This window comes from Rhodofomes roseus (assembly GCF_022264815.1).
Source record: "Rhodofomes roseus strain CIRM-BRFM 1785 chromosome Unknown C8Q71scaffold_1, whole genome shotgun sequence".
In the NCBI taxonomy this organism is placed as follows: domain Eukaryota; kingdom Fungi; phylum Basidiomycota; class Agaricomycetes; order Polyporales; family Fomitopsidaceae; genus Rhodofomes; species Rhodofomes roseus.
The window spans coordinates 1,123,832-1,147,225 of record NW_025952957.1 but is presented as its reverse complement, the minus strand read 5'-3'; the positions used below and the strand labels follow the sequence as shown (position 1 = coordinate 1,147,225).

The 23,394-nt window shown below is 55.3% G+C and overlaps 9 protein-coding genes across 9 annotated transcripts; 4 read left to right on the top strand and 5 right to left on the bottom strand.

Annotated features, from left to right (window-relative positions):
* Window positions 1-89: 89 nt before the first annotated feature.
* On the top strand, window positions 90-2,106 carry C8Q71DRAFT_852391 (uncharacterized protein; the record flags this gene model as incomplete). The annotated part of the gene is made up of 2 exons (XM_047926827.1): window positions 90-548; window positions 601-2,106. The coding sequence occupies 2 exons, from the start codon at window positions 90-92 to the stop codon at window positions 2,104-2,106; spliced, it is 1,965 nt and encodes a 654-aa protein (XP_047784678.1).
* Window positions 2,107-2,249: 143 nt separating this feature from the next.
* On the bottom strand, window positions 2,250-5,018 carry C8Q71DRAFT_17061 (aspartic peptidase domain-containing protein). Its single transcript, XM_047916739.1, has 10 exons — window positions 4,642-5,018; window positions 4,559-4,589; window positions 4,489-4,507; window positions 4,108-4,190; window positions 4,031-4,051; window positions 3,926-3,981; window positions 3,420-3,878; window positions 3,240-3,362; window positions 3,073-3,183; window positions 2,250-3,015 (listed from the first exon to the last, which is right to left on the bottom strand). The coding sequence occupies exons 1-10, from the start codon at window positions 4,833-4,835 to the stop codon at window positions 2,394-2,396; spliced, it is 1,719 nt and encodes a 572-aa protein (XP_047784677.1). The 5' UTR covers window positions 4,836-5,018; the 3' UTR covers window positions 2,250-2,393.
* A 512-nt stretch (window positions 5,019-5,530) lies between these two features.
* On the top strand, window positions 5,531-7,613 carry C8Q71DRAFT_730355 (alcohol dehydrogenase). Its single transcript, XM_047922091.1, has 9 exons — window positions 5,531-5,758; window positions 5,813-5,893; window positions 5,949-5,999; window positions 6,052-6,185; window positions 6,244-6,288; window positions 6,344-6,441; window positions 6,501-6,714; window positions 6,769-7,009; window positions 7,065-7,613. Exons 1-9 carry the CDS (start codon window positions 5,573-5,575, stop codon window positions 7,503-7,505), a joined length of 1,491 nt encoding a protein of 496 aa, XP_047784676.1. The 5' UTR covers window positions 5,531-5,572; the 3' UTR covers window positions 7,506-7,613.
* A 306-nt stretch (window positions 7,614-7,919) lies between these two features.
* On the top strand, window positions 7,920-9,857 carry C8Q71DRAFT_793501 (FolC bifunctional protein; the record flags this gene model as incomplete). Its single annotated transcript, XM_047925475.1, has 9 exons — window positions 7,920-8,072; window positions 8,128-8,242; window positions 8,292-8,419; window positions 8,471-8,719; window positions 8,774-8,851; window positions 8,904-8,958; window positions 9,007-9,289; window positions 9,350-9,540; window positions 9,595-9,857. The coding sequence occupies 9 exons, from the start codon at window positions 7,920-7,922 to the stop codon at window positions 9,855-9,857; spliced, it is 1,515 nt and encodes a 504-aa protein (XP_047784675.1).
* Window positions 9,858-10,000: 143 nt separating this feature from the next.
* Window positions 10,001-12,530, bottom strand: C8Q71DRAFT_852387 (uncharacterized protein; the record flags this gene model as incomplete). Its single annotated transcript, XM_047926826.1, has 7 exons — window positions 10,001-10,063; window positions 10,123-10,230; window positions 10,301-10,716; window positions 10,777-10,909; window positions 10,958-12,021; window positions 12,071-12,172; window positions 12,227-12,530. The coding sequence occupies 7 exons, from the start codon at window positions 12,528-12,530 to the stop codon at window positions 10,001-10,003; spliced, it is 2,190 nt and encodes a 729-aa protein (XP_047784674.1).
* A 210-nt stretch (window positions 12,531-12,740) lies between these two features.
* Window positions 12,741-17,243, top strand: C8Q71DRAFT_730345 (ARM repeat-containing protein). Its single transcript, XM_047922090.1, has 21 exons — window positions 12,741-13,097; window positions 13,156-13,228; window positions 13,279-13,340; window positions 13,391-13,565; window positions 13,617-13,826; window positions 13,878-14,157; window positions 14,228-14,341; window positions 14,393-14,547; window positions 14,599-14,689; window positions 14,749-14,899; window positions 14,952-15,132; window positions 15,190-15,339; window positions 15,396-15,441; window positions 15,499-15,566; window positions 15,622-15,693; window positions 15,738-15,947; window positions 15,996-16,181; window positions 16,229-16,387; window positions 16,448-16,620; window positions 16,671-16,761; window positions 16,818-17,243. The coding sequence occupies exons 1-21, from the start codon at window positions 12,847-12,849 to the stop codon at window positions 16,986-16,988; spliced, it is 3,069 nt and encodes a 1,022-aa protein (XP_047784673.1). The 5' UTR covers window positions 12,741-12,846; the 3' UTR covers window positions 16,989-17,243.
* On the bottom strand, window positions 17,244-19,769 carry C8Q71DRAFT_730344 (DNA polymerase subunit Cdc27-domain-containing protein). Its single transcript, XM_047922089.1, has 10 exons — window positions 19,667-19,769; window positions 19,548-19,603; window positions 19,245-19,486; window positions 19,125-19,192; window positions 18,952-19,059; window positions 18,471-18,893; window positions 18,254-18,406; window positions 17,938-18,199; window positions 17,607-17,846; window positions 17,244-17,544 (listed from the first exon to the last, which is right to left on the bottom strand). The coding sequence occupies exons 1-10, from the start codon at window positions 19,721-19,723 to the stop codon at window positions 17,276-17,278; spliced, it is 1,878 nt and encodes a 625-aa protein (XP_047784672.1). The 5' UTR covers window positions 19,724-19,769; the 3' UTR covers window positions 17,244-17,275.
* Window positions 19,770-20,059: 290 nt separating this feature from the next.
* Window positions 20,060-21,118, bottom strand: C8Q71DRAFT_730341 (uncharacterized protein). Its single transcript, XM_047922088.1, has 3 exons — window positions 20,908-21,118; window positions 20,658-20,853; window positions 20,060-20,596 (listed from the first exon to the last, which is right to left on the bottom strand). Exons 2-3 carry the CDS (start codon window positions 20,729-20,731, stop codon window positions 20,182-20,184), a joined length of 489 nt encoding a protein of 162 aa, XP_047784671.1. The 5' UTR covers window positions 20,732-20,853; window positions 20,908-21,118; the 3' UTR covers window positions 20,060-20,181.
* A 209-nt stretch (window positions 21,119-21,327) lies between these two features.
* Window positions 21,328-23,394, bottom strand: C8Q71DRAFT_730338 (peroxisomal biogenesis factor 2). Its single transcript, XM_047922087.1, has 6 exons — window positions 23,145-23,394; window positions 22,941-23,094; window positions 22,675-22,894; window positions 22,505-22,622; window positions 21,655-22,449; window positions 21,328-21,592 (listed from the first exon to the last, which is right to left on the bottom strand). Exons 1-5 carry the CDS (start codon window positions 23,358-23,360, stop codon window positions 21,775-21,777), a joined length of 1,383 nt encoding a protein of 460 aa, XP_047784670.1. The 5' UTR covers window positions 23,361-23,394; the 3' UTR covers window positions 21,328-21,592; window positions 21,655-21,774.

Here is a 23,394-nt window from a genome sequence, read left to right as displayed (position 1 = left end):
GTAAGGCTATCACCTGAGCGCCCGCGATTTGCCTCTCGCAGACTCTCGAGTCTCCAGTCATCCATCGGTGACCCCGCCGGCTGCTCTACATGTTTCGCAGCGCTACACCCTCCGTGCATGCCACCTCCACCAACCTCAGAGCGTTCCTTCAGGCCCCCTCAGCCGGCGCGCACCTGTTCACAACCACCGCAAAACCCAGCAGTACGAAACCTAAACGCCGTCCGGTACTAGATGCGGCGGAACCTTCGTCGCGCAAGACATTCTCTCCCAGCATCTACGAGGATGTCAGACCGAAGTCTCCAGAGACACGGGGCCACCGGTTGACTTTGACCAAGCGCGCGCGCACGGCTGCGGAGCAGCCACAATTGAATGCCTATACGTTGTCGCTTCGGCTCGAGCGGATGGTCGCGGCAGGGCAGCTGGATGGCGCTATCGAGCACCTACAAGATATGCCTCTCGATGCACAGAATGTACCGGTTTGGAATACGCTTATACGCCTATCGTTGTGCGCGGAACGGTATCAGCTAGGATTCCGGCTTTACAACGACGTACGTTCCTCATCCTGTCACGATAGCTCCCAGTATCCTGAGACATCCCCAGATGAAACGCCGTGGTTTCGTGCCCAATCTCAGGACGTACACCACAATGCTCGGCCACTTCACGACTGTCAAGGACTGGGATGCTCGTACCAAATTGCTACACCAAGTCAACAGGCTCCACGACAACTACCTGGAGTATGCTACCAAGATCAAGAAGGATGACCCCAAAAGCTCAGAGCTCAGCACTGCACCCACGAGGGGGTATCTCCGCATTCTGAGCTCGGCCGGACAGTACCAGCAGTTGTTCGATGTCTTCAATGCCATGGACGAAGAGGGACCACTGGCACCTGACCTAACAGTGCACGGTGCTATGTTGCGGGCGGTCTGCACGCGGTCACCTACCAGTACATCTACTCCCGACGCTGCTCGAGCGGAGAACGCAGCCCGGGCGAAGCTTGTCTGGCGGCAGCTACTCAAGTATGTGGAGAGGACCCCGTCTGCACGAGTGGACAGCTATCACATCAGAGAGATGCTCTTTGCCCTATCCCATGGCAGTCCCTCTGACCAAATCTTCGCCTTCGACCTCGTACGCGATTACCTGGGCCTCGCCAAACCTGGCGAGACCCCGAAGGAGCCCATCGTCCAGCTAGAAGCACACACCTTCGAGGAAGTGCTGAAACTCTGCAACAACTCCCAGAAGTATCGTCTTACCATCCACTTCTTCCAGCAAGTATCGGGGTCCCTCGAGCCCACGGAGAAGTCTATCATCAACTGGCGCCACGTCGAAGCTGTCCTCAATGCCCATGCAGCGCTCGCCATGATGACGAACGACGACGGCGAGGCCAGTCAGGCCCTAGACACACTGCTATGGGTCCTCAAGCAGTGGGCTGTCGAAGGCCGCCCCGATCGGCTGCAGCCAACTCGCGACCACTTCAACTACGTGCTCAGTTGCTGTCAACGGAGCGGCAACTGGGCGATTGCTGCGCACACGTTCGAGGTCTTCACAGGCTACCGCGCTGCCGACTTCGCTGACGGCGGTGCTGACGCGAGCGGCGAGCAACCACATAGGGACCTGCCCTCTGGCAGGCCCGCCGAGACTACCATGTTCTTCCTCTCCGACCTCGCGCGTACTGCCTACTTGTCGGGTGACCTCGCCCATATGCGGCATTGCCTGCGAATAATTCGATTTATCGACCCACAGTGGTACTACCCCCACAAAGAACACAGCCACCACGACGATCGTATTATGATGAGGAACTTCGTATCACTCAACGATAGGCGCTTCTATGCCACCAGGATGGCGGAGGATGTTGTCGCTATGATCGACAAGGTGGTTTCTGCGGTCTCGGAGCAAGAGCGTCATACGAAGGAGGAGGACTGGTCGAGGACACGGCAGAAGGCGAAGCTCGTCGTGCGCGAGGCACGCGCGTCGACGGACACGGTGACGACGCCTTTCCTGGCGATGAATCCCTTGGGCGGAGAGCGGAGTCTTGCGGCGACGGACAGCTTCGTAGAGTATGACATGACTGTGCGGCGGAATGCGTCATCTCGCTCGACGAAGCGGTAGTCCTCTAGAGTGATTGCGCGCCTCGTTACCTGTACCTTCACTGTATCTCAAGCTTTGGACGGCATCTCGACCCTGCAGTACGTCTCGAGAGAAGGATCGAATTCTGAAAATTAGAGCTAGGTACTAATTCACAGTGATATCAAAAAGCAAGGAGACCGCTAGCTACGACCGTCCATACCAACCGTCCTAGATGCGTATCGTGCAAAAACTACCCACAAAGCAGTCCATACCCAGCAGGGTAGTAATACAGGAACATACCGTCCCCACCAAGCAATGATATCCGCACACTATGCAACTGACTTCGGTCGCTCGATCGGGCTCACGCTCACGGTGGACGCGCGCAAGCGGTTGTTCCCGCCGTCGAAACCTGGTTGCGAGAACGCGGGTGTCGGCGGGGTGAAGGGCATGTCCTCGGTGAGTGCCATGGACACAGGCTGGTACGAGTGCGAGTCCCGACTGTTCATCAGGCCCACCGTCGACATCGTGTTCATGGGCATAGGTTCCGAGCGACCCGGGTTGCGACGTGCGCGCGAGCGGCCGCGTTTCCGCAAGATCCACCAGATCCCTCCGCCAATGAGGCCGAGCAGCAGGAGCGTATTGAGTGCCATGAGCGCCAGGACGGCGGGGAGGAAGTTGCCGACGGTGTTCAGAGTGTTGACGAGCTTGTCGGAGAGGTCGACGCTCGTGCTGCCACCGGAAGCGGTGGCCCCGGTGACGTTGGCGGAGTTGTAGGTGACATTTTGCGCAGTGCCGCCGCGCGTCTTGTGAAAGTCCACCGAGGCTTGGCTGGCGTCGACAATGGGGAGGAGCTTGATATATGGGTTGCCCAACTTGCCGGCCGAGTCATAATCACCGAAGTCGTAGACAGCGTAGACGGAGCGCAGAATGTTGTCCCCAATGAGCCAGTCGCTGTGTCGATGGCGAGTCAGTCAACACATGTGACATTGCCAACTCTGGTGGACTTACAACTCTGTCCCGCCAAGGCCATCATCAGGTATTATGGTGCCAGCACAACGCGACGCGTTTGACGAGTCCTTAGGCGTAATATCCAAAGGGCTAATAGGGAACACGGTATCACTGTTGGATCGAATAGAGTGAGCAGACGCATTGGGTGCTAGACTGTCGATGCCTACCCGAATTGAAGTGCAATATCGACTTCGGCATCACAAGGGACGATCCACTGACCCAGATCCTCGTCGAAGGAAGCATCCGAGACCTCTCCGTAGATCGCTTGAGCTATAGCAGTCGGAACATACCTACTCAGCATCGCAGTGAGCTACTGGAGAGCAACAGATGAATGATAGCAGACGCACGAGTACGATGTCCCGCTGTCTAAGACAACCACCGCCTTGCCAGACGGCACACCGGAAACGACGCTCGTCGGCATGACGGCGCTGTCCTTGAGCAGGAGGTAGTCCAGCAGGACGCTCCACCGCGTCGGGCTGGATTCGGGCCACGTCGAGATCTCGCTGCTGTTCTCGATGGCGGTGTACGACGGGTTGTACTCGCCGATCGAGAAGTAGCCCTGGACGCTGTCGTACGAGTCCTCCGTGTCCTCAAGCGTGAAGGAGATGAAGTTGGGCTCGGACTTGTCCTTCGCGAACGCGTTGTAGAGGAATGTCCGGCCGGTGCTGGCCCCCGTCCTGTTGATGAGCGCGTCGACCGTGGAGAGGGAGTCGAAGCCGAGACCAAGGATCCCGTCGGCTCCGTAAGAGAGGGCAGGGTTGTTCGCGACCTTGACGTCCATGAACGCCTGGTTTTGCACCTCGACACTGCGCAGATGAGTAGTTGCCATATAGTCAGCAGAATGACTACTTACCCAGCGAACTCTACTGTAGCGTATGAAACGTTGCCAGATGCCCAGCCGATTCCGTACTGTGTCACAACTATAACTCTGGACGCGACAATGATGAACCATACTTACCGTCATATTATATGCTTGCGACTATGGACAAGCTTGTCAGTATCCTAGCATTGGACCAACAACGCACGCTAACTCACCGTGTGTGTTGTGTTTGATAAAGGGAATGAAGTGCCTTTGACCCAAAGGTCTGATGAACCGGTATCAATTTGGAGAGGGTATACTGTAGATTCAGGTCAGTACTTGCGCTCTTTCGGAGCTATTGGTGTCCCAAGATCCCGTTAGAGGGCTCTGTCCGAAGTTACACACACGATGCCATGCTCAGTCTGCAACTAGAAGCTCGCGTGGAGGTGGGGGTACGCGGTCATGTACGATACCATGTCGCGACATACGAGTTGCGTACGACAGCGGGACGGCGAAGTCGCATTGCATAGCAGGGGAAGTTGCACGGCAAACCGAGTCGTATTGCGTGGCAAAGAGGAGGATATAACTCTGGGCACCGCTTTGGATCTATAGCTCACCTGTGCCGGCAATAGTGACCTATACACCGTCAGGACCATGCTCGCATGCTTTATGAATCATACCACTCACATTGGCAATATACAGCAGATCGTGAACCGTACTGCGCGGATCCTTTCAGCGTTCGAATCGTGTAAGAATAGCTTGAGACTCACTTGAGACTCGTTGCATCGCTGCCGTCGGAGTCTGTGGCAGCATCTACGACCGGACGCGAATAAGACGACCTTCCGCTCCTCCGTCTCAGATGTGCCCCCGCGTCAGGATATCGTTGCCTCGTGAAAGGGACGGTAGCAGCATAAGACAGTGGGACGGAGAGCACAAGCCAGAGTGACAGAGCATAGGACCGCATGATGACCGAGGCGAGTAGGCGAGCAACCGAGCAAAGGAGTGACTGGGTGAGTAAGGGACCCGGCGGGGGAGGGGACGAAGGAGGGGACGTCGAGCACTGGCTGCCTAGGCCGAGCACCGCACGAGGGGAAGAGGGCGCGCGCGCGGTGTATCTCAGTCTGCGCCCGATGCTGGTCGTATAGGCGTGGGAACACAGACCCCTTGCGATGGCACAACTCTTCTAGCGTTCGCCAATCCCGACAATCACGATGCTAGCAGCCGCACTGGGGTCGACGAAGAGTGCTGAAGCACGCTGGACACAGGGGCAGCTGCGTCGGGGCAGAAGGTTTGCGGCGGTAGACCGTCCCAGTACTGCTGTTGCCTAGTTTCAGCCTTCGCAACGTAATAACCTCGTATGGAACGTTATCAGCCTGGGACCTGTGCATCCCACTATCGCTGTCAGTGTGTGGGATGCTGCAGCGACGTTGACCATGCGGACCACGAGCGCAGGTATGTGCGATGAGTCCGGCCACTGATGAACCCGACGTCGTCGAGGCAGGCAGAGCCGCAGCAGCGACTCGGAGCCGCCGACTGCCAGAGCCCGACGGAGATGCTGCCTGGTCGGCGCGATGGGCCCCATGACCCTCACGTGGGCGCGTGCATCGCCGTCCGGGCTTCCTCCCTCCCACCGTCTTATAAGTAGTGAGGTAAGTCGTCCTCGCCGCCCCTCTTCTCCTCGCCAGCAGCTCAGCATCGACCATGGCGCACCGTCCGGCCTCCAGGAGTGTCATCAACAGGCTTCTCTATGCTGCACAGCACAGCGCATGTCCGTGCCATGGTTGCCGCGGTGGAGGCGCGCACAACCCCTTGCAGGCCTTGAACCAGATGAGGAAGTTCGCGACGCCGGTGGACGCCCCTCCGATCGAGAAGGAGTATGCCTTCGAGGCGAGTGGGCACTGAAGGCTGTGCACGTACCGGAGACTCATGAGGGCGCTGTAGGTCGCAGCATCTAACTTGCGGTTCGGCGAGGGAGTGACGCGGGAGGTTGGGATGGACTTGAAGAACCTGAACGCGCGAAAGGTATATACGTCACGCAGAGCGGCCATCGCTCACCGCTCACTTGGCAACGCCGTAGGTTGCCGTCTTTACGGACCCCATCGTGTCGAAGCTGCCGCCCATGAAGATGGTGAGCGCCGGCATGGGCTGAGCATAGCTCCCTGGTTGACAGTACATTTCAGGCGATCGCGTCATTGGAGCAGCAGGACGATTTGCCTTTTGTCGTCTATGACCGGGTCGTAGCAGAACCGACCGAGGCAAGCTGGCGTGATGCCATCGCTTGGTCGCGGGAACAGGATTGCAGTCATTTCCTTGCGTGAGTGACCAGACACTGCATATTGTAACGAGCCCCTCTCTCATGCCTACGTCCAAAGAGTCGGAGGTGGAAGCGTCATGGACACTGCGAAGGCCGCCAACCTGTACGCTGTCATTGTCAGTACACGGGTCATGTCATATGCTGACTGGCATCCCAAGGTTCACCGTGTATAAGGACGCTGACCTGTTTGACTTCATCAATGCTCCCGTCGGAAAAGGACTGCCAATCACGCAGACCCTCCGGCCACTCATCGCAGGTGCGTTTGGCTCGAGCACGCACAATGTGTGCGGCTATGTACCTTACTCTGCGTCCCAGTGCCAACCACCGCGGGGACTGGCTCGGAGACGACAGGGACAGCTATCCTAGACATCACTTCCATGTCGTTCAAGACTGGTATCGCCAACCGTGCGATGAAACCCATGCTCGGTATCGTTGACACTATCAACACGCGGTCATGTTCAAGAGAGTTGCACATCAGCTCTGGGTTGGACGTTCTCTTCCATAGCTTGGAGAGCTATACGGCAATTCCGTATGTGTGCAGCTTTGTAGTGAAGCGACAGTGACATTGACAAGAACGTTCCAGCTACACTGAACGTATGCCACGACCCAAGAACCCCAACCTTCGCCCCGCATACCAGGGTAGCAACCCTGTCGCAGACATCTTCTCGATGTGGGCGCTACAGACGACCGTGAAGTGGCTGCCGAGGATCTCCAAGGACCTGAACGACTTCGAAGCCATGCGTCAGATGGCACTCGCTGCTTCGTTTGCCGGCATCGGTTTCGGTAACGCTGGTGTGCACTTGTGCCATGGTATCAGCTATCCGGTAAGCTTGAACGCGTTCTCCCTGCAGACGTTCATGCCTAACGGATGCCATGCAGATCTCTGGACTGAACAAGGCGGGCCCGAAGTACAAGCACGCTGGGTACAACGTCGACCACCCGATCATCCCCCACGGCGTCAGCGTCGCCCTCACCGCACCCGCCGTCTTCCAATTCACCGCGCCCTCCTCTCCCTCGCGACATCGCGAGGCGCTCGCCGTCTTCCTGAACACCACCCCAGCAGACCCGAGCATCTCCGCGATCCCCGACGCCGATATCGGCGCGCACCTGTACGAGGCGATCGCGCGGTTCCTGGACAACCTCGGCGTGCCTCGCGGCCTGAAGGCGGTGGGGTACACGAAGAACGACGTGCCGAGTCTGGTGGAGGGGACGATCCCGCAGAGGAGAGTGCTCGACTTGGCGCCGGGCATCGGCGATATCGCGGGCGCGGATGGCAGAGAACACTTGACGCACATCATTGAGAGGTCGCTCGAGTACTGAGCGCATGTACTGTGTACTAGCATACAGGACCACCTAGCAGTTGTATAGTAGTTGATATGCACACGACCGTTACAGGAATACATAACACAAGGTGATGAGCCTATCAAATCCCCATAGTATGCAGACCATCGTCTTGCCAGAGGATCGACTGGGCGCAGCCACAGACGCGTCTCGACACGGTCACGGTCGCGTAAGCGCCCTCCAACAGCGCTTATTGGTGCGATCGTTTTGGTCTCGGGAACGATCTGCTTGAGAAATTGGTTATCGCACACCCTTACATGTGAGAGGCACTGCACCCATCGGCCCATTCTCAGTTACATGCGCTTTCTCTCCCTTCTCTCCTCCTCTCGTCCACGATCTGCTCAGGCCCATATTTATACGGGATATTTATCTGCACTCCGAGCCGTGAGGATGATGAGCACGCGGACGTACAGCGACGCGGTCGACCACCTCAATTCGCTCCAGTCCAATGCTGCGACGCTCGAGGCGCTGAGGATGGGCAAGAGCCGCATGGACTCGCTCGCGATACCGGAGATGGTGGAGTACTTGGGGAGGATAGGGTACACTGTCAGTATCTCCTTAGTTTGTCAAAATTGGTCCAGCCTGAGTACATCCAACCCAGCCAGAGGATCTCAACACATTAAATGTCATCCATATCACTGGAACGAAGGGCAAGGGGTCCACGTCTGCGTTCACGGATTCCATACTACGTCATGCGAAGCACGAGTGGAAAGTCGGTGAGGATGACTCGGAACCCCTGGTATCTCTGGTATTGACCTGGAGCAGGTCTGTACACCTCCCCGCACCTGGTCGCTGTACGAGAACGGATACGCATCAACGGTGCACCACTTTCTGAGGATCAGTTTGCCAAATTCTTTTTTGATGTATGGGATAGGCTCGAGAAGAACGACAAGGTACGACATGTATCCCGAGGTCGTCTGTATTGGCTCTCATGTCGGTCACAGAGGGAACACCCCGAGACGTCTAACATGCCTGCTTATTTCCGCTTCGTAACGCTGGTTGCATACCACGCCTTCCTCAGCCTCGGGGTCGACGCGACCATCCTCGAAGTCGGGGTTGGAGGAATGTACGACAGCACCAACATAGTGCCCAAGCCGGTTGTCACTGGTGTATCTGCGCTCGGGCTCGATCATACAGCTGTACTCGGGAAGACCATCCAGGAAATAGCATGGCAGAAGGGAGGAATCTACAAGGCAGGTTTCGTCTACTCATGTTGGGAGCTAGCCTTTTATAACGTGTACCTGTAGGAAGGCGTTCCTGCGCTCACCGTGAACCAGCCCGAGGAAGGGTTCGATGTGCTCAAGCAACGAGCACAGGACAAGAAGGTAAGTCGACGTGTTCGTTCATTGCGTCTATTATGAACAAGTGTCAAGCAAGGCGTCCGAATTCATCCTCGTGCCTCTAACGCCAGGACTATCTGACATCAAACTAGGCATGCCTGTCCTATCCTCATATTCCCTATCCCGCTAATTGAAAACAGGCCTCGCCGGTGCTCATCAGTACCAAAACGCCGGCCTTGCCGTGCACCTCGCGAAGCACTTCCTGCACGCTGAGACAGACTGGCCTCTCGACGACACACTGCCGCCATCTTTCGTTCAGGGCCTCAAGAACGCAAGATGGCCAGGACGATGCCAAACCGTCGTCGACCCGAAGCTCCCGCGCCTGACCTGGTTCCTGGATGGTGCACACACTAAAGAGAGCCTTGAGTGCTGTATGCAGTGGTTTGCGAGCCCGGATGCCGCCCTGCATCTCTTGTCATCCTCGTATGTCGATACATCTGAGTGCTTGACGGTGACGGTGACGCATGTGCATGTGAATTGCAGATCGAAGCCGTCGAGGGTACTGATATTCAACTGCACGAATGGTCGGTCTGCGCACACTCTCCTGGGGGCCGCGGTCGCGAAGATTGCTGCACAATTGCAGCTGCACGGAAAGGAGAAGGACGCGAGCTCTTTCTTCGACCACGTCGTCTTCTGCACCAATGTTACTTACGCTGACGGAGGGTTCAAGGGCGGTAAGTTCTTTACCGTTCTGAGGGTATGTCTCGACTAAACATCGACGCCGGTAGACCTCACTTCGAAGTCAATACCAGAGAAAGATCTTGCTCACCTGACGACACAACACGAGCTTGCCACAGCATGGGCCTCTCTCATCCCCTCGTTCCCCTCCCACCATATCCACGTTCTCCCCTCCATCCAGCACGCTATCAACCTCGTACACGACCTCCGCACCACAGACGAACAATCAAAAGTAGACGTCCTCGTCTCAGGGAGCCTCCACCTCGTTGGTGGCGTCATCGAAGTCGCGGGTCTGTCGGAGGTTGCGCTCTAATAGAAGTAAGGAGAAAGAGGATTTAGAGGTTCGGATTGCTGTGTATTCTGATTATTCTGCGCATCCTACTGGTTTCGCCTTCAACAGGCTCGATAATCTAGACAAATTAGACGAATAACTTATAATCCTTCAGAGCAGACCATTCACGGGTGTCGTTTCCTCGTCCGATCTCCTCCGGGTCCGTCGGCCCCATGGAAGTGGATGGCCTGCATGACAGGGAGTGAGCGGATTGCGATCGTACAATGTAGTCAAGGAAGGTAAGTACCATCTTGTCAAGGAATGTGCGGATTCTGCTCTTCATCAAGCCGAGTTTCCTCGCCTGCATCAAGCCCGCGTCTGTCGCGAGCTGCACGAATAGGTCGAAGTGGACAGGCTATAGGTGCGAGGCAGTTGTCAGGCTTATGCGTAAAGTGATGAGTCTTGTAGTCAAAAGACGGGCTGACCTCGTAACGGATGACACGCAGGTGTAAATTCTTATCCTGCATGATGGCGTCGTGTAGTCTGGCCTCGAACTCAGCTTCCGACATCTCGACGGCGCTCTCCTTGACCGGCGATGAAGATGCAGGTTGCTTTCCTTTTCTGGACCGCGGTTTCTTCGTGGGGCGTTCAGGTGCTGGTTCGGGCGTGGACATGCCTCTCGTTACCACCACTGTGTCCGCTTCTTGGATGACCACTCTGCTCGGCCCAGCGCCTCTTGTCTCCTGCAAACGTGAAGGTCCGGCTACAGGAGACAACGGCCTGTCATCCCCAGCCGGTGGCTCGTAGACTTGGCCTCCGTCTTCTGGATCGAAATGCAGGTATGCGTCATCAAACCCCCAATCTTCCGGACGATAATCATATTCAACATGTTTCCTGTCCTCTACATCGTCCGTCTCAATCGCAGTTCGCGACTGAACGACTCCAGGGGTGATATACCTACCATGATGCGGTGAGTCCGAGTTGATATCCAGAGGAGAGACTGGGCCTGAAGGTGGACGGGAATCAGTGGGTGAAGGGCTCATCCGTGGATACTTTGGAGAAGCTGCGTTTCCGCTTGGTGAGGGATAGGTGACCTGGATGTTATGAGTCTTACTCAATCAATGGTAGGAAGGCGAACTCACGGTGGGCTTCGCCGCGGGAGATCTGCCAACTGCGGCTTCGAGGACTCCTATATTGCCGAGGCCCGTCGCAAAGCGACTAGGAGCAAACGCCTGGGTCGAGGGTGGTAGGCTGTCCTCGTCGTCGTCTGCTCCGTCTATTATTGCGGACGTGGCGGCCACACCGAGCTTGCTAGGAGCGAAGAGTTGGGTAGGGGCAAAGGCGATTGGCTGTATGGGCTCCTCATGAACCCGCCGATTCCTTGCCAGCGCACTCTCGCCAAATGCTTGCGTCGGCGGGGGAATTTGGGCACCGGCATCTTCTTCCTCTGATTGCGGCCTCTCGTCATCTTGTTCTACCCTATCGTCTGATCTAGCCTCTCGTTCTGCGAGTAGTGCGCGAGCTCTGTCGAGGATCTGGCCGCGAGTGTCTGCGAGGTCTCGCACCGTCTCCGGCACAGCACGTCGCTTGGTCCTCTTCTTGTTCGTCCCGTCCGTCCAGGTCTCCATGAGGGTTCCCGGCTCCTTGGCCTTCTCCGCTGCATCGCCGCTCTTCTCTGGCAGTGGCGGTGACACCGCCAGTTCACACCGAAGGAGAAATGCCACAGTTGAGTCTGCCAGTGCTTTCTTCTTCGCGCATGCTTGAATATGTTTCAGCTTCTGGGTGACGCTTTTGCGCACTGTCCACTTCAGCTCGCAGCTCACACATTTGAGTAGCCTAGCGAGGTCGGCTTCTGCGAACTCTTCTGTGAAGTCCGTCTTGGGCTTGCTCTTCGCTCGTCTTATTGGCTGCGCGGCGCTGGCGACACTGACAATAGATGTTGAGCGTGATGCAATGCTCGCGGACGAAGGGTTGCGCGATCGACTACTCGACGATGCACTGTACGCAAAGGTCTTCAACTTGAGATTCAGGCCCGAACGCTGCTCGTCATCGGAGTCGCCAGGCCCGGCGGACGCCTGAGATGACCCTGAGCGCTCGGATATGGGCTGGGGTATGTCGATAGGTGGTTCCAGATAGTCCGGAGACGGCATACGTCTGGCAAGTAGGGCGTGAAGAGACGGCATTGAGGGATCATCACTCATGTCGTCTGCACAGAAAGAATGAGCTATGTGAAGCCATACGGGCGTCCGACATACCACTGATGTCAATTATGCTAGTGTTGTGCGCACCACTTTCCTCGCGGCGAACAGGCTCCTCACGTGGCACACCTGCATTGGAGGCGTCTTCTGAGCTCTCTTCTGCGTGTAGAGATACCTGAGCAAAGCGGTACAAAGACAGAGGTATTGCGTTACCATTCACGCTAATGACACTCTGTGTGGCCGGGGGCACCTGGGATGCTTGGGACACAGGCTGGGTAAGGAGGGGTTCTTGAGTGTCTGTGAATTCTATAACGTCGTCTTTGCGAGCGCGTCGATGATGCTGTTTTCGACGTTTCCGGTTCTCCTTTTCCTCGTATCTACGTCCCTCCCTCTCCGGTTCAGAGTCAGACACTTCGTGGACGTCTGTGTGGCCGGGGGAGACCCAGGCCGCCACAGGGGTTGATCTCGAACGGGCTGTTGGCTGACTCGCCATAAGCCTGCTGAGTGTGCGGTGCATTGCGGATGAAGCCGTTCCGGTGAATGTTCGAATGAGGCGGGGTAGACTGTAACAGGGCGAGACGCGTCTCATGAGAGAGCGGATTGGAGGAAAGATGCATGGGCTCGACGCGTCCGACGCGACGCGACTGAGCGCGCGTCACGAACTGTCACAGTCGCGCGTCCGGCGCGTGCGCAATGTGACGACACGCGGCGCGTCTCAGTTTACAACGCGGACTCCAAGTTTCAAGCAGCACGCTTGGGCGAGGCTCACTGTTGGACGGCGTGCTCTTCGTCCTTTCTACTCTTCACTCGAAAATAAGGCTCAATAGTGATCAATGCCCCTACCTTCGACCTCTGCTGAGACCTTTTCTCCCGAAGAACTCTACAATGTCGTCTGCGGCGCTGCGTCTCAGGACCCAACACAATTGCAGGCATCGGCGACACGGCTGAAGGAAATCCTGCAACTGCCTGGTGCATTTGAAACGCTATATGAGATTGCATCACAGAGAACAGTGCCGTTAGCTGTGCGCCAACAAAGTATCATTCAGTTCAAGAACAACGCCGTAAGTCAGTGGCGTTCCAGGAAGTGAGTGCAGTAGCAACTTGGCCAGCATAGAGGTAACTCACGCCTGGTTGCTCAACAGACTCTTCTCAGACGATCACAGGCAACGCATACGTGCGAGGTGCTTGTCGCTGCTTGACGAACCTGACGATGTTGTGAGTTTCATGAGGAATAACTTGATTTCACAATGCTCAGCGCAAGACAGATTGCTGAATGCAATGAAGTCATCGTCGCCAAGATAGCACGCAATGACATGCCTCAGAACTGGTAAGATGGCGACGGTTGATTATCCGCAGGAACGTAGTAACCTTTGCCAGGCCTGCCTTGATTCCAAATCTACTGGGGACCATTGGTACGAACATCGACGCACGTTACGGAGGTGGCCAGGGTGGATCGACTATACAACTGCGGCGCAGCTTGGAGGTGCTCAATGCAATATTGAAGGAGATGATGAGTGTCAAGTTGCCTAGTGGGGTGAAGGTTATGGGGGCAGTACGTTGTCTTTTTCACCCGAGGTCTCCCCATCTGACGCATGTATGCCAGCTTGTGCAAGAGCTTCATCAAAATCTGCAGGGCCATTACTCTCGAGTGGCATTGTCCTTCCCTACAACCATAACCCCCGTCTCAATATCTCAAATCCGTACCGCGGAAGACCTGCTGTTCGCTCACCTCATATTCAAGTGTGTCGTCAAATCTGCCGAATGGGCTTGGAACCGCATTGTGCACAATAACTATGAGAATCTCGAGCCCTGGGTACAGTCCTGCGTATCTCAGCCACATCAGTCTCTTACGAATCCCTTACAGATTCAACAACTCTTCCAAGCCTCTGCTATGCAGCTACAGGCCCTCTCGGAACTTCGCATCAACATCATGCTAGCACTGCAAACCGGTCAAACAGACAAGATTAGTGCTCATTCCATCGACATCTTGACTCGTCATGTCAGGCTTTTTGGAAAACTCTTCCGACGAATGCAGCAACTGTCTCCATCGCGATTTGTGGCGCTGCCTATATATAGCGATCTCATTCTATATTACTGGAGCAAAGTCGTACAGGCATCGAATGCGCCAGCCGACGCAATCGCGGGTATGAATCCGTCACATTGACTGTCTCTTTACTACAATTGCTAATCGGTATGCGGGAACGAACCTCGCAGACACGCCGACCGCTGTGTTCCCTGTCCGCTTCCTTGTTCAAGCGATGGTACTGTTCAAAGACAGCCTAGCCCAGTGGGCACCTGTTCGCAAGGATGGCTCTCAGAATGCGAACGGTCGGTCTTCTTACCTTGTAGCCCATTCGAGGTTCACTGACACACCCTCAGCACTATCCAAGGAATTCGTCGAGAATGCGGTGCAATTGCTAGTGACGAGGTTCATCCCGCTGAATCCATCTGACCTCGAAGAGTGGGTTTCGGATCCGGAAGGGTGGGTCAACCTCGAAGAGCAAGACAACGAGCAGTGGGTGTTCGAGATACGCGTGCGTTCATCTTGTGTTTGTTACGAGGTTTCGAGTGACAATGTCATTTAGCCGTGTGCGGAACGAGTGCTCATGACGCTTGCTAACAACTACCAGCAATACGTCACACCTCTCCTCGACACCACCTTCAAGCAAGCTGTCGGTGCGTCTGTTTCCTCTGACGGAAACTGAATTGCACCTCACTCGGTCGTGGACGCAAAGGACAACGACCTGTTGATCTTCCAGGCGTCGTCCAGAAGGAAGCGCTCTACTGTGCTGTCGGCCGGTGCGCAACACGCCTGAAGGACCTGATCCCCTTCGGTCAATGGCTCGAGCATACGTTGATGGCTGAAGCCCAGGACCCAAGTGCCAGGTCAGTCATCCCTTTCGTCCGTGCTCACTGTTGCTCATCTATCCACGCACAGCTACCCAATCCTGAAGCGCCGTATAGCCTGGCTAGTGGGCAAGTGGATTGCAGACGACTGCTATCCAGCAAACGACGCGAAGATTTGGCAGGTCCTCCTCTATCTCCTGCGAGACCGAGGGCAGGGCTCTGATGACGTCGTGAGGCTAACTGCCGCCATGGCCCTCAGAGAATGTGTCGACGTACGCAAAGTCAGGTTTCTGCACTGATCTCTGCTGATGTGGATGTTGTCGTGGTAGACTTTGTCTTTCGACATTGACGTCTTCGCTCCCTTCCTTGCGACAGCCGTCAATGAGCTCGTACGACTCATGGCCGAGGCGGAGACCCTTGAGGCCAAGCGCCGCATTGCGAATAGCTTGAACACTGTCATCGAAAGGGCAGAAACAAGGGTAAGCTCAATATCATCATACACAGGTGGATCCACTTTTTGATTTATATGCTGCAGATCGTCCCTCTCATCGGAAATATAGCCCAGCCCCTTCCTCAGCTTTGTGAGCTAAAAAAGACAGGTCCCTGAAAGACTAGATACTAACTGTCTACGGGGACAGGGAGTGCTGCCGGAGAAGACTGGCTGTTCAAAACGAGTTTATTGGGCACGCTGACGAACCTTGTACAGGTATGGTTGTCTTTGCGGTTCAGACAGGAAGTTCCTTCACCTCTTGTCTCTCTAGTCGTCCAAGGAACATTCTGTCATTCTCACAGGCCTTGTCGTCCACTTAATCCAGCAGAGCTTCACTCCAGGAGTACGTAGCGTACCAATTCACTGACATCTCTAACCATGCTTCAGGCACAATTGCACCTCGATCAAGATGCCCTTGTTTTGTGGCTGGCTGCTATCCGCAACACTGTAACGCTTGAAGGTGTTGATGGGGGACCGGGCTACATTATCCCTTTCCCGCTAGTCATCTCGCTTCTGTCCGAAAATCTTGACCTGCTTGGCAGCATCAGTGAAATCGTTGATTCATACATCCTGGTCGATGCAACGCGTGTACTACAGGTACGCATGATAGCCACTGTACAATTCTTGTCACTCAGGTTGCTGCAGTTGTACGCAGTGGAGCTTTTCCAAGCCTTCGCAAAAGCAATGACTCAGGCAGTCGAAACAAACGTCGGCGACATGGCGAAGATTTTGAGCACACTATTCCAGATTGGGCCACCTCAACTCTGGGGAGAACCCTTGCACAGATCCGGTCTCTTTGCGCTTGTTGTAAAAACTCTCATGGACGACAAGGTACGTTGGTTTTTGCATGTCTTCGCTTTGTCACTCATCAGGTGCAGGCGAAGACGTCCATCCTCACGGAGGAAATCTACGTCCTCGCCCGAGTCGCGGTTGCCAACAAGCAGCTCTTCCTGCAACTCATGCAAGCTACCGCCCAGGCGAACAATGTTCCCGAGAACCAGATCTGGGAAGGGGTGCTGGACCAATGGTGGACGAGGGTGCGTTGCCATCGCCGCCGCATGACCCGTCTTCCCAGAACTTTCTCCTGTTTACTGCAGTTTGATAACATGTCCGAGCCTCGACTCCGCAAGCTGACGGCGATGGGCATCGCAAGCCTCGTGTCGACCGGTCGTAAGGAGGTGCTAGAACGACTATCCTCTGATGTTTTCAATCTATGGCTGGACGTGTTTGGAGAGATCAAGGAGACTGAGAACCAGGATGCCGAGCCCGGGTAGGTCCCTGTCATGCGTAGATTGCGGAGCATGGCTTATAGTCTTGCAGAAGCCCCACTTTGACGCGGTACTGGGATAGGCCGACCGACGATTTCTTCCAGGGCTCAGAGAACACGCTCGAGTACGAGCGTCGCAAGGCGGTGCGCATATTGTTCAGTTCGCCGATTGCACAGATGTTTGATGCAGAAGTACACAGCTGTACGAGAACGACCCTGTACGCACCACGAAACTCACGACATATGTCGCGGCGTGTCTACAGGAAGCAGAGATTGCGTGCGGCGGGCCAGCCAACCTACAGGCGATGTACCTCGCCAAGGCCGACCCGACCGTCCTCAATCAGCTGCAAACAGAGCTCGCTCGTCCATGATCTTGAAATCCTCACGACTATCTCACGGTTAGCTGTATCAAATCTATGTCTGTGATGATGGCCGACTGACTTAGCGAGCCAGCTATCTCATTGCACCTTCGAATAGCTATCGAGCAACTGGTTTCTTTGCATAGATACAGAACCTACGCTGCACGCGCCAGTCTTATCATCCGGTCTTCTTGGATGCTTGTCTCACAGATCCTACTGGAATGTATTGTATCGCACGCCTACTAATGAACGGTATGACCGAATGTTTGGACGTCTGGATAACTAGCGATGAAATAACACTACTTCGGTTTACCAAAGAAGTTCATAAGACTACCTTGTCCTGCCTTCCCAACGGATTTGCGAGACTTAGCGGGCTTTTCGGCAGCCTTCCCAGATTTCTTCTCTTTGCTCGCATCCTTCGCCTCTGTCACATCCTTGCTGTCCTCGTCTGCATTCTTCTTGCTCTTAGTCGACGTTGAGGCACCTTTCTTCCCTTTGCCTCTACCCTTCACAGGCTCTTCGACCTCTTCTTCATCGACTGACTCGTAAGAGGAGTAGTCCTCAGTGACTACACGCACTCCAACCGTCAGCATACGGTCCTGACAGAATATCGTAGTGATCTCGACTGACCCATATACCCCTTGACATCCGTCTTCGTGCGTGTCCGCATTACGCGCCGTTTCTTCAGACCGTTACTACCCACGGGCACGGGTTTCTTATCCTGTTTCCTCTTCCTTGGCCGCTGCTTCACACGTTCGGGTTCCGAATCTTCGATGAAGTCCTCGGTTTGTGTATCCGGGGGCGCTTCCTCTTCCGTCTCCACCTCAGTATCAACCTCTGCGACAGAGCGGGATGCTTTGATGACATCGTCTGTGTCACGTGTGAGCAAGTACGTCTCTCTGCCTACATTTGCCATCTGGCCATACGGCGGAATACCATAATACCGAAAGTGGGGACTTACCGTCGTCAATATCCATCATTGCCTGGAGACTTTTGTCCGGAATGGATGAGCGGGTCTTGTCCTTTACCTTTGTCTTCCTCCGTTTGCCTCGCTCCACAGTATCCTCCTCGTCTGAATCAGACAGTACCGCCTTCTTCGCCTTGACGCCGTTCTTATTCTTAGCGGCTCCCTTAGCAGGAGGAGGGGTAACCGAAGAGTGCGAATCGTCGTCGTCTGAGTCCGACATAAGAGCACGAGTGGACTTCCGGCCGGTCAGCGATGGCTAATGGTGGTATATCAGCACATGGTCAACCAAACGAAGTACGCTAGTACAGACCTTTGTCGTGCTGCTCTTTGATGTGGACGGCTTTTCGTCTTTCTCCTTCTGCTTGAGGCTAGAGGTAAGGGGGCTTTTCTTGCGCGGTGTGTTGTCCTGAGCTTCCTCATCGTCGGACGAAGACGGCAGAACGGATTTGCGTTTCACACCTCTCTGGAATAATAAGTAAGCCTATATTGTTCCCAGGTAAGCTTTCGCAGCGTCAGGTCCTACTTGCCTTCTCTTCCATCTTGCCACCCTTCACGTCACCTACCGGTGACGCTTTCTTTGCCTTCGATTGGGCAACAGGTGAAGCGACCTTCTTCGTATCCTCCGGTTTGACTTTGCTTTTCTCTTTCTCCTTCACTTCATCAGCCTCTTTCTCCTTTGCTTTCTCCTTCTCCTTGCCCTTCGTTGCTGTGCCCTCGTCTTGCTGTTTTGACTTTGCCTTACCCCAGTCGAGAGTGCCTGATGCCCTTGGTTTCAGTGAAATCTTAGATTCCTTAGGTTTCAGCGAAGGCTTAGATTCCTGGGGCTTCGGCTTCGGCTTAGAATCCTGCTGTTCCGACTTCGTAGCTGCGGCTTGCTTGGACACAGTGCTTGCGAGGGGCACGACAGGTGTCTTCGCGGGCAAAGGTGTCAGAACTACAGGCTTTCCAACCTGGACACGACATATTATTATTGATGGGACTCGGCTGCAAAGGTGACAGGGGACGTACATGGACGTGAGGTCCGATAAGCCGTCCGAGTAACGCTGGAGTGTCCGCTTTGACTTTGGCATCCACTTCGTAGACCTTCTCAGTAGGTGGACATATGAGTGATGAGTCCTACACCGGACATTGTCAATTTGAAATCAGGCTTTCGCTCGTACGGCTCGTGAATTAGAACGCACAATGAGATGTGCCGGTGATAGACTGTAAACGACCTGCGAGAAGACGCGTAGATATTGCGTTTTCGCCTCTGACATGAATAATAAACGAGCTTTCACGACAAAGACACGGGAAAGACGCACTCTCAAGATCGTTTTCTCCGACAAGAAGTACTTTCATGAGCGGCACCACGTCGCTATCTTGCTCCCGTTCGTGCTCCCTCATCTCCCCTGACGTTGTAGTATCACCCGCATCGACATCCATTCCGTCCTCTTGCGAGTGTGCTGATCGAGCCGTGGGAGGAGTGACCTCACCGGTCAACATGTAGGTGGCGTATACTGGCTCCTGTGAGCTGCGGGAGGCAGCATGAAACGCGGCGAGGTTACTGCGATGCGACGACTTGTGAGAAGCCAAAAACCACAGTGCACATTCTGTATATTGCTCACTTCTTCGCGGTGTTGACGTGCGTGTTGAAGTACCGGCTAAGTGACCTGAAAGTGACCTAGAGGCACACGCATCGAACATTGGTGAACGACCGCCTATTGAAGGTACCAGTCTCACGCACCACATTGCGATCTATCTGAACCTGCTTCGTGAGGTAGTCAGTGATCGACTGTTCCATCGTCGATGGACACAGCTGAGGGAGATGGGGGATGGATGGCTGCTGGAAACGCGCGTGGACGCGACAGCCACACTCTGGCGACATTTCTGACGCGATCACCTGACCGAGACCTCCACCACCAATCACAGTGCTCTAAGGCTGCGATGGCCATAAGTTACCTCGCACGCGCCTAGTACATATGCTCGTGCGCTTCGTGCTCTCGAGTCTCAACTCTGAGCGCTGACTAGGACTCCTGAGCTGGGGCTACTTATCTTACGCACTTCAAGTTTGGAGTGCCAGACACATGTCAATGGAACGAAACAAATCCCTCACGTCTTCTCTGACTGCCAGAGCGCGTATGTGAAACAGACGATTCGTTCTGCATACAATTGAACACGCCCCAAACCCTAGCAGTACTACATGGTAGTGAACACTGCCCGGAACCGCGACTAAGCCTTTCAATACTGTTCTACTGCCCTTCAATCCAGGTCATCGATCTCCATGCCGCGTACGACAAGCTCTTCGTCGACTTCGCGACCGTAGTGGCGCACTGGGGGACGTGTGGAACCATGCGAGCCGCCGTGGCGTATACTGCCACTGCCGTGATCGCGACCATGGTGGCGCACTGGGGCACCAGGACCATGCGAGCCGTGTATACTGCCACTGGGGTAATCGCGACCATGGTGGCGCCCTGGGGCACCAGGACCATGCGAGCCGTGTATACTGCCACTGGGGTAATCGCGACCATAGTGGCGCACTGGGGCACCGTGCGTAGGACCATGCGAGCCGCCGTGGTGTATACTGCCACCGCCGTGAGAAAACTGACGGGCGATCAAGTCCTCAGACTCGAGGCCACGGGCCATGGCAGGGTGGGGGTTGACAAGCCTGTGGAAGCTACAAACGCGACAAGTTGAGACTGAGTATCATGGCTCATAGAGCGCATGAAGAGACATACGGGAGGTGGAGGATCTCTCCAAGAGCGGGCGCAGCGGCCATGGCAGCGATAGTGACGGCGAGGGTAGCACGCATAGTGATCAAATACTTCTCAGTGACCTTGGTGAAATAAGACTTGAGGAGTCGTGGATAGGGTAACGATGGTGAGAGTGCGTCAAGCGATACAGTCGTGAGTCGTCAAATGAAAGCAAGCAAGGCTATTGTAACGATGATCAGCTTTGAACCCATTCGTACAAACGATGCGAGCTCACCAGCCAGTACCTATGCTTGTAGGGGAGCTCGAAGTGGAAGAGGTGAGCTGAGGTTGTCTCGCCACGAAACAACGTCTTTTATACTCGTTCATAAAGGGGTGCATTTGACTTGTGTTCCCCTTGGGGATCACTAACCGAGACGCGGTGTACGCATAACATCCAAAGGGGAAACGCACCAGCACCAATCTGTCAAGTCCATGTCTTCGAATTCGTAGGGCCGGGCGCGCGAATTGTGCCATGCGCAACGGTCCTTAACCATGCAAGTAGACAGCTTCTAATACTGTAGGCGCAGGGGCCATCGTAAGATGCGAAATGGACCGACCTCTCATGCGATATGACGCTTGTGGCGCAAAGGTTGAAAGCGTCAGGAGGCGGTGTAGTGAACGTTGATGTCAAGCGCTGGGACCTATGTAACTTATCATGGTTCTCCATTCGTAACGCTCCGATATTGCAGTGAACAGATCCGCTCCCTTCGGTGCATAGCTCCATGGTTTTACGGGTGGCCCAGGTGTGATAGAGTGTCCATGAGGCTAGAACCGGAGGAGTACGCATGGCATGCCGTCTTTTGCAATTGCAATCGTAACGGAATTTTGCTCTAACGAAGACAGGTTTGTGTGTATCACTGGTTGAGGCATTGCTACCAGTGGATTGCGTACAGGGATGTGCCGCTATGCTGGTGTTAATCCTACAACATAAGGGTCACTCTTGGTCAGGTCGCTCGGAGAGAAGGCAAATGAGAACACTCACACGATGCAATGAAGGACACTGCTATCATGTTAGCGCCGCTACAACAAAGCGGTTTAACTCACAGACGACCGGGATCCCCGCGAAGCCTCATTGCAAGCAGACACAAGGGCAATTAGGTATCTATTCGGACAACCCACTCTCGCTGTACGTCCCCACGCTCTCACTCATCTCGCTATAATCGATATCTTCGCTCCCAAACTCCGGGCTGCTATCCGAGTCCTCCACCCCGCTCTCATACTCCGGGCCCTCCGCCTGCGCCTTAAGCCTCTCCGCGCCCGCGACGCCCTCCGCGCACCTCAGGCACTCCCACTGCCGCCCACCCGGTCCAACGCCCGTGTGCTCGTCCGCAGCCCGCATCATCCGCTCGGAGATGCAGTAGTAGCAGAAGACATGCCCGCACGAGGTGACGTACGGGTTGTGGATCGGATGGGCTGGTGGCGCATCCTCTGATCCTGATACCTCCGCGGGCGATGAGGCCGAGCCCGCGTCTGCTGAGGATGAGGCGGCGGTGCTGTATGTTGGTATCGAGGCCCTTGATTCTAGGGCACTCGCGGGATCGGACAGGTTCGTGGAGGCGTTCTCGGCGCAGATGGCGCATTGGTCGAGCGGGAGCGCCCAGTATTTCCCCTGCCGAGAGTGGTCCTCGGCCTTGCCAGCGGATGCAGACAAGCCAGCAAGTGAACGTATGGGGCTCGGGAGGATGGCCGCAGGAGACGGTAGACTAGACAGTAGGTTTGCGAGCCGTCTGCGTAGCGCGCGGGTATTGACAAGAGGTAGCAGGAAAAGCAGGAATTCCTGGAGAGGGAATGAGGTGAGCGTGAATTCTGCGGGGCAGGAGGGAGAAGCGCACTGTGAAAGCATGCCAGACCATCTGGCGGTTCATGAACTCGTATGAAACCTCACGCCTGGCCAGCCTGCGAGCCGGCTCCAGGCTTAACCTCAGTAGTCTGTCAATGGTGGTGCGGTAGCTGCCAAAAGTTAGGAATACCCCGACTTCGTAACGGAAAGCCCTAGACATACCGACCGTTCCACAGAAACGCAACAAAGTTCAGGAAACCTAGTAGGCCGTGTATGGACTCCAGGCGAGTGAGTAGCTCCCATGCCTTCCGCCGCCTGTCGGAGGATGGGGCATCCGGCCATGCTTGAGATAGCGCATGGGAGCGTATTCGGGTATGAATGTATGGAAGCAACACGGTCAGACCGCCGTGAGCCAGTAGTACATGGTACGGCAGTCCGGACGCTATGGACGTCTCAGCCTCCAATCGCCAGCATAGAGGTGAACGCACAAGTTTTCCGGGTACTCGATGGTCCTGAGTATGCGTACTTGAGGCCCTGAAGCCTAGCTCCGTAGCTTGTCCCGAGGTTCCAGAACGATAGCTTGTACAGTATGGCTTGTATGAGCAAGACGAGCTCTGGCTCAAACCGAGCTCTCCAGGAGGACTGAGATTATGTTCAATCAAACTTGCATAGACGAAAAGTAAGCAACCAACATTGACGAGACTCAGAGCCTTGACTAGGGGGTCCTTGAGCAGTTGGACCAGTTCTTGGTCAAGCAGCTCGGCATCGAGTTGGCCGACGCGGATGGTGCGTGGTGAGGGCTCAGCAGAGGCAGCGAGCGACTCTCTGATTCGCGCAAGTTGTGGTTGCGCGCTGTCCCATGCTTGCTGCCAGTGAGGAGGGATGGCCGGGGAGATGGAGGAGGCCATGGACTGGAGGAGCTCATGATCGCCGCCGTCCTCG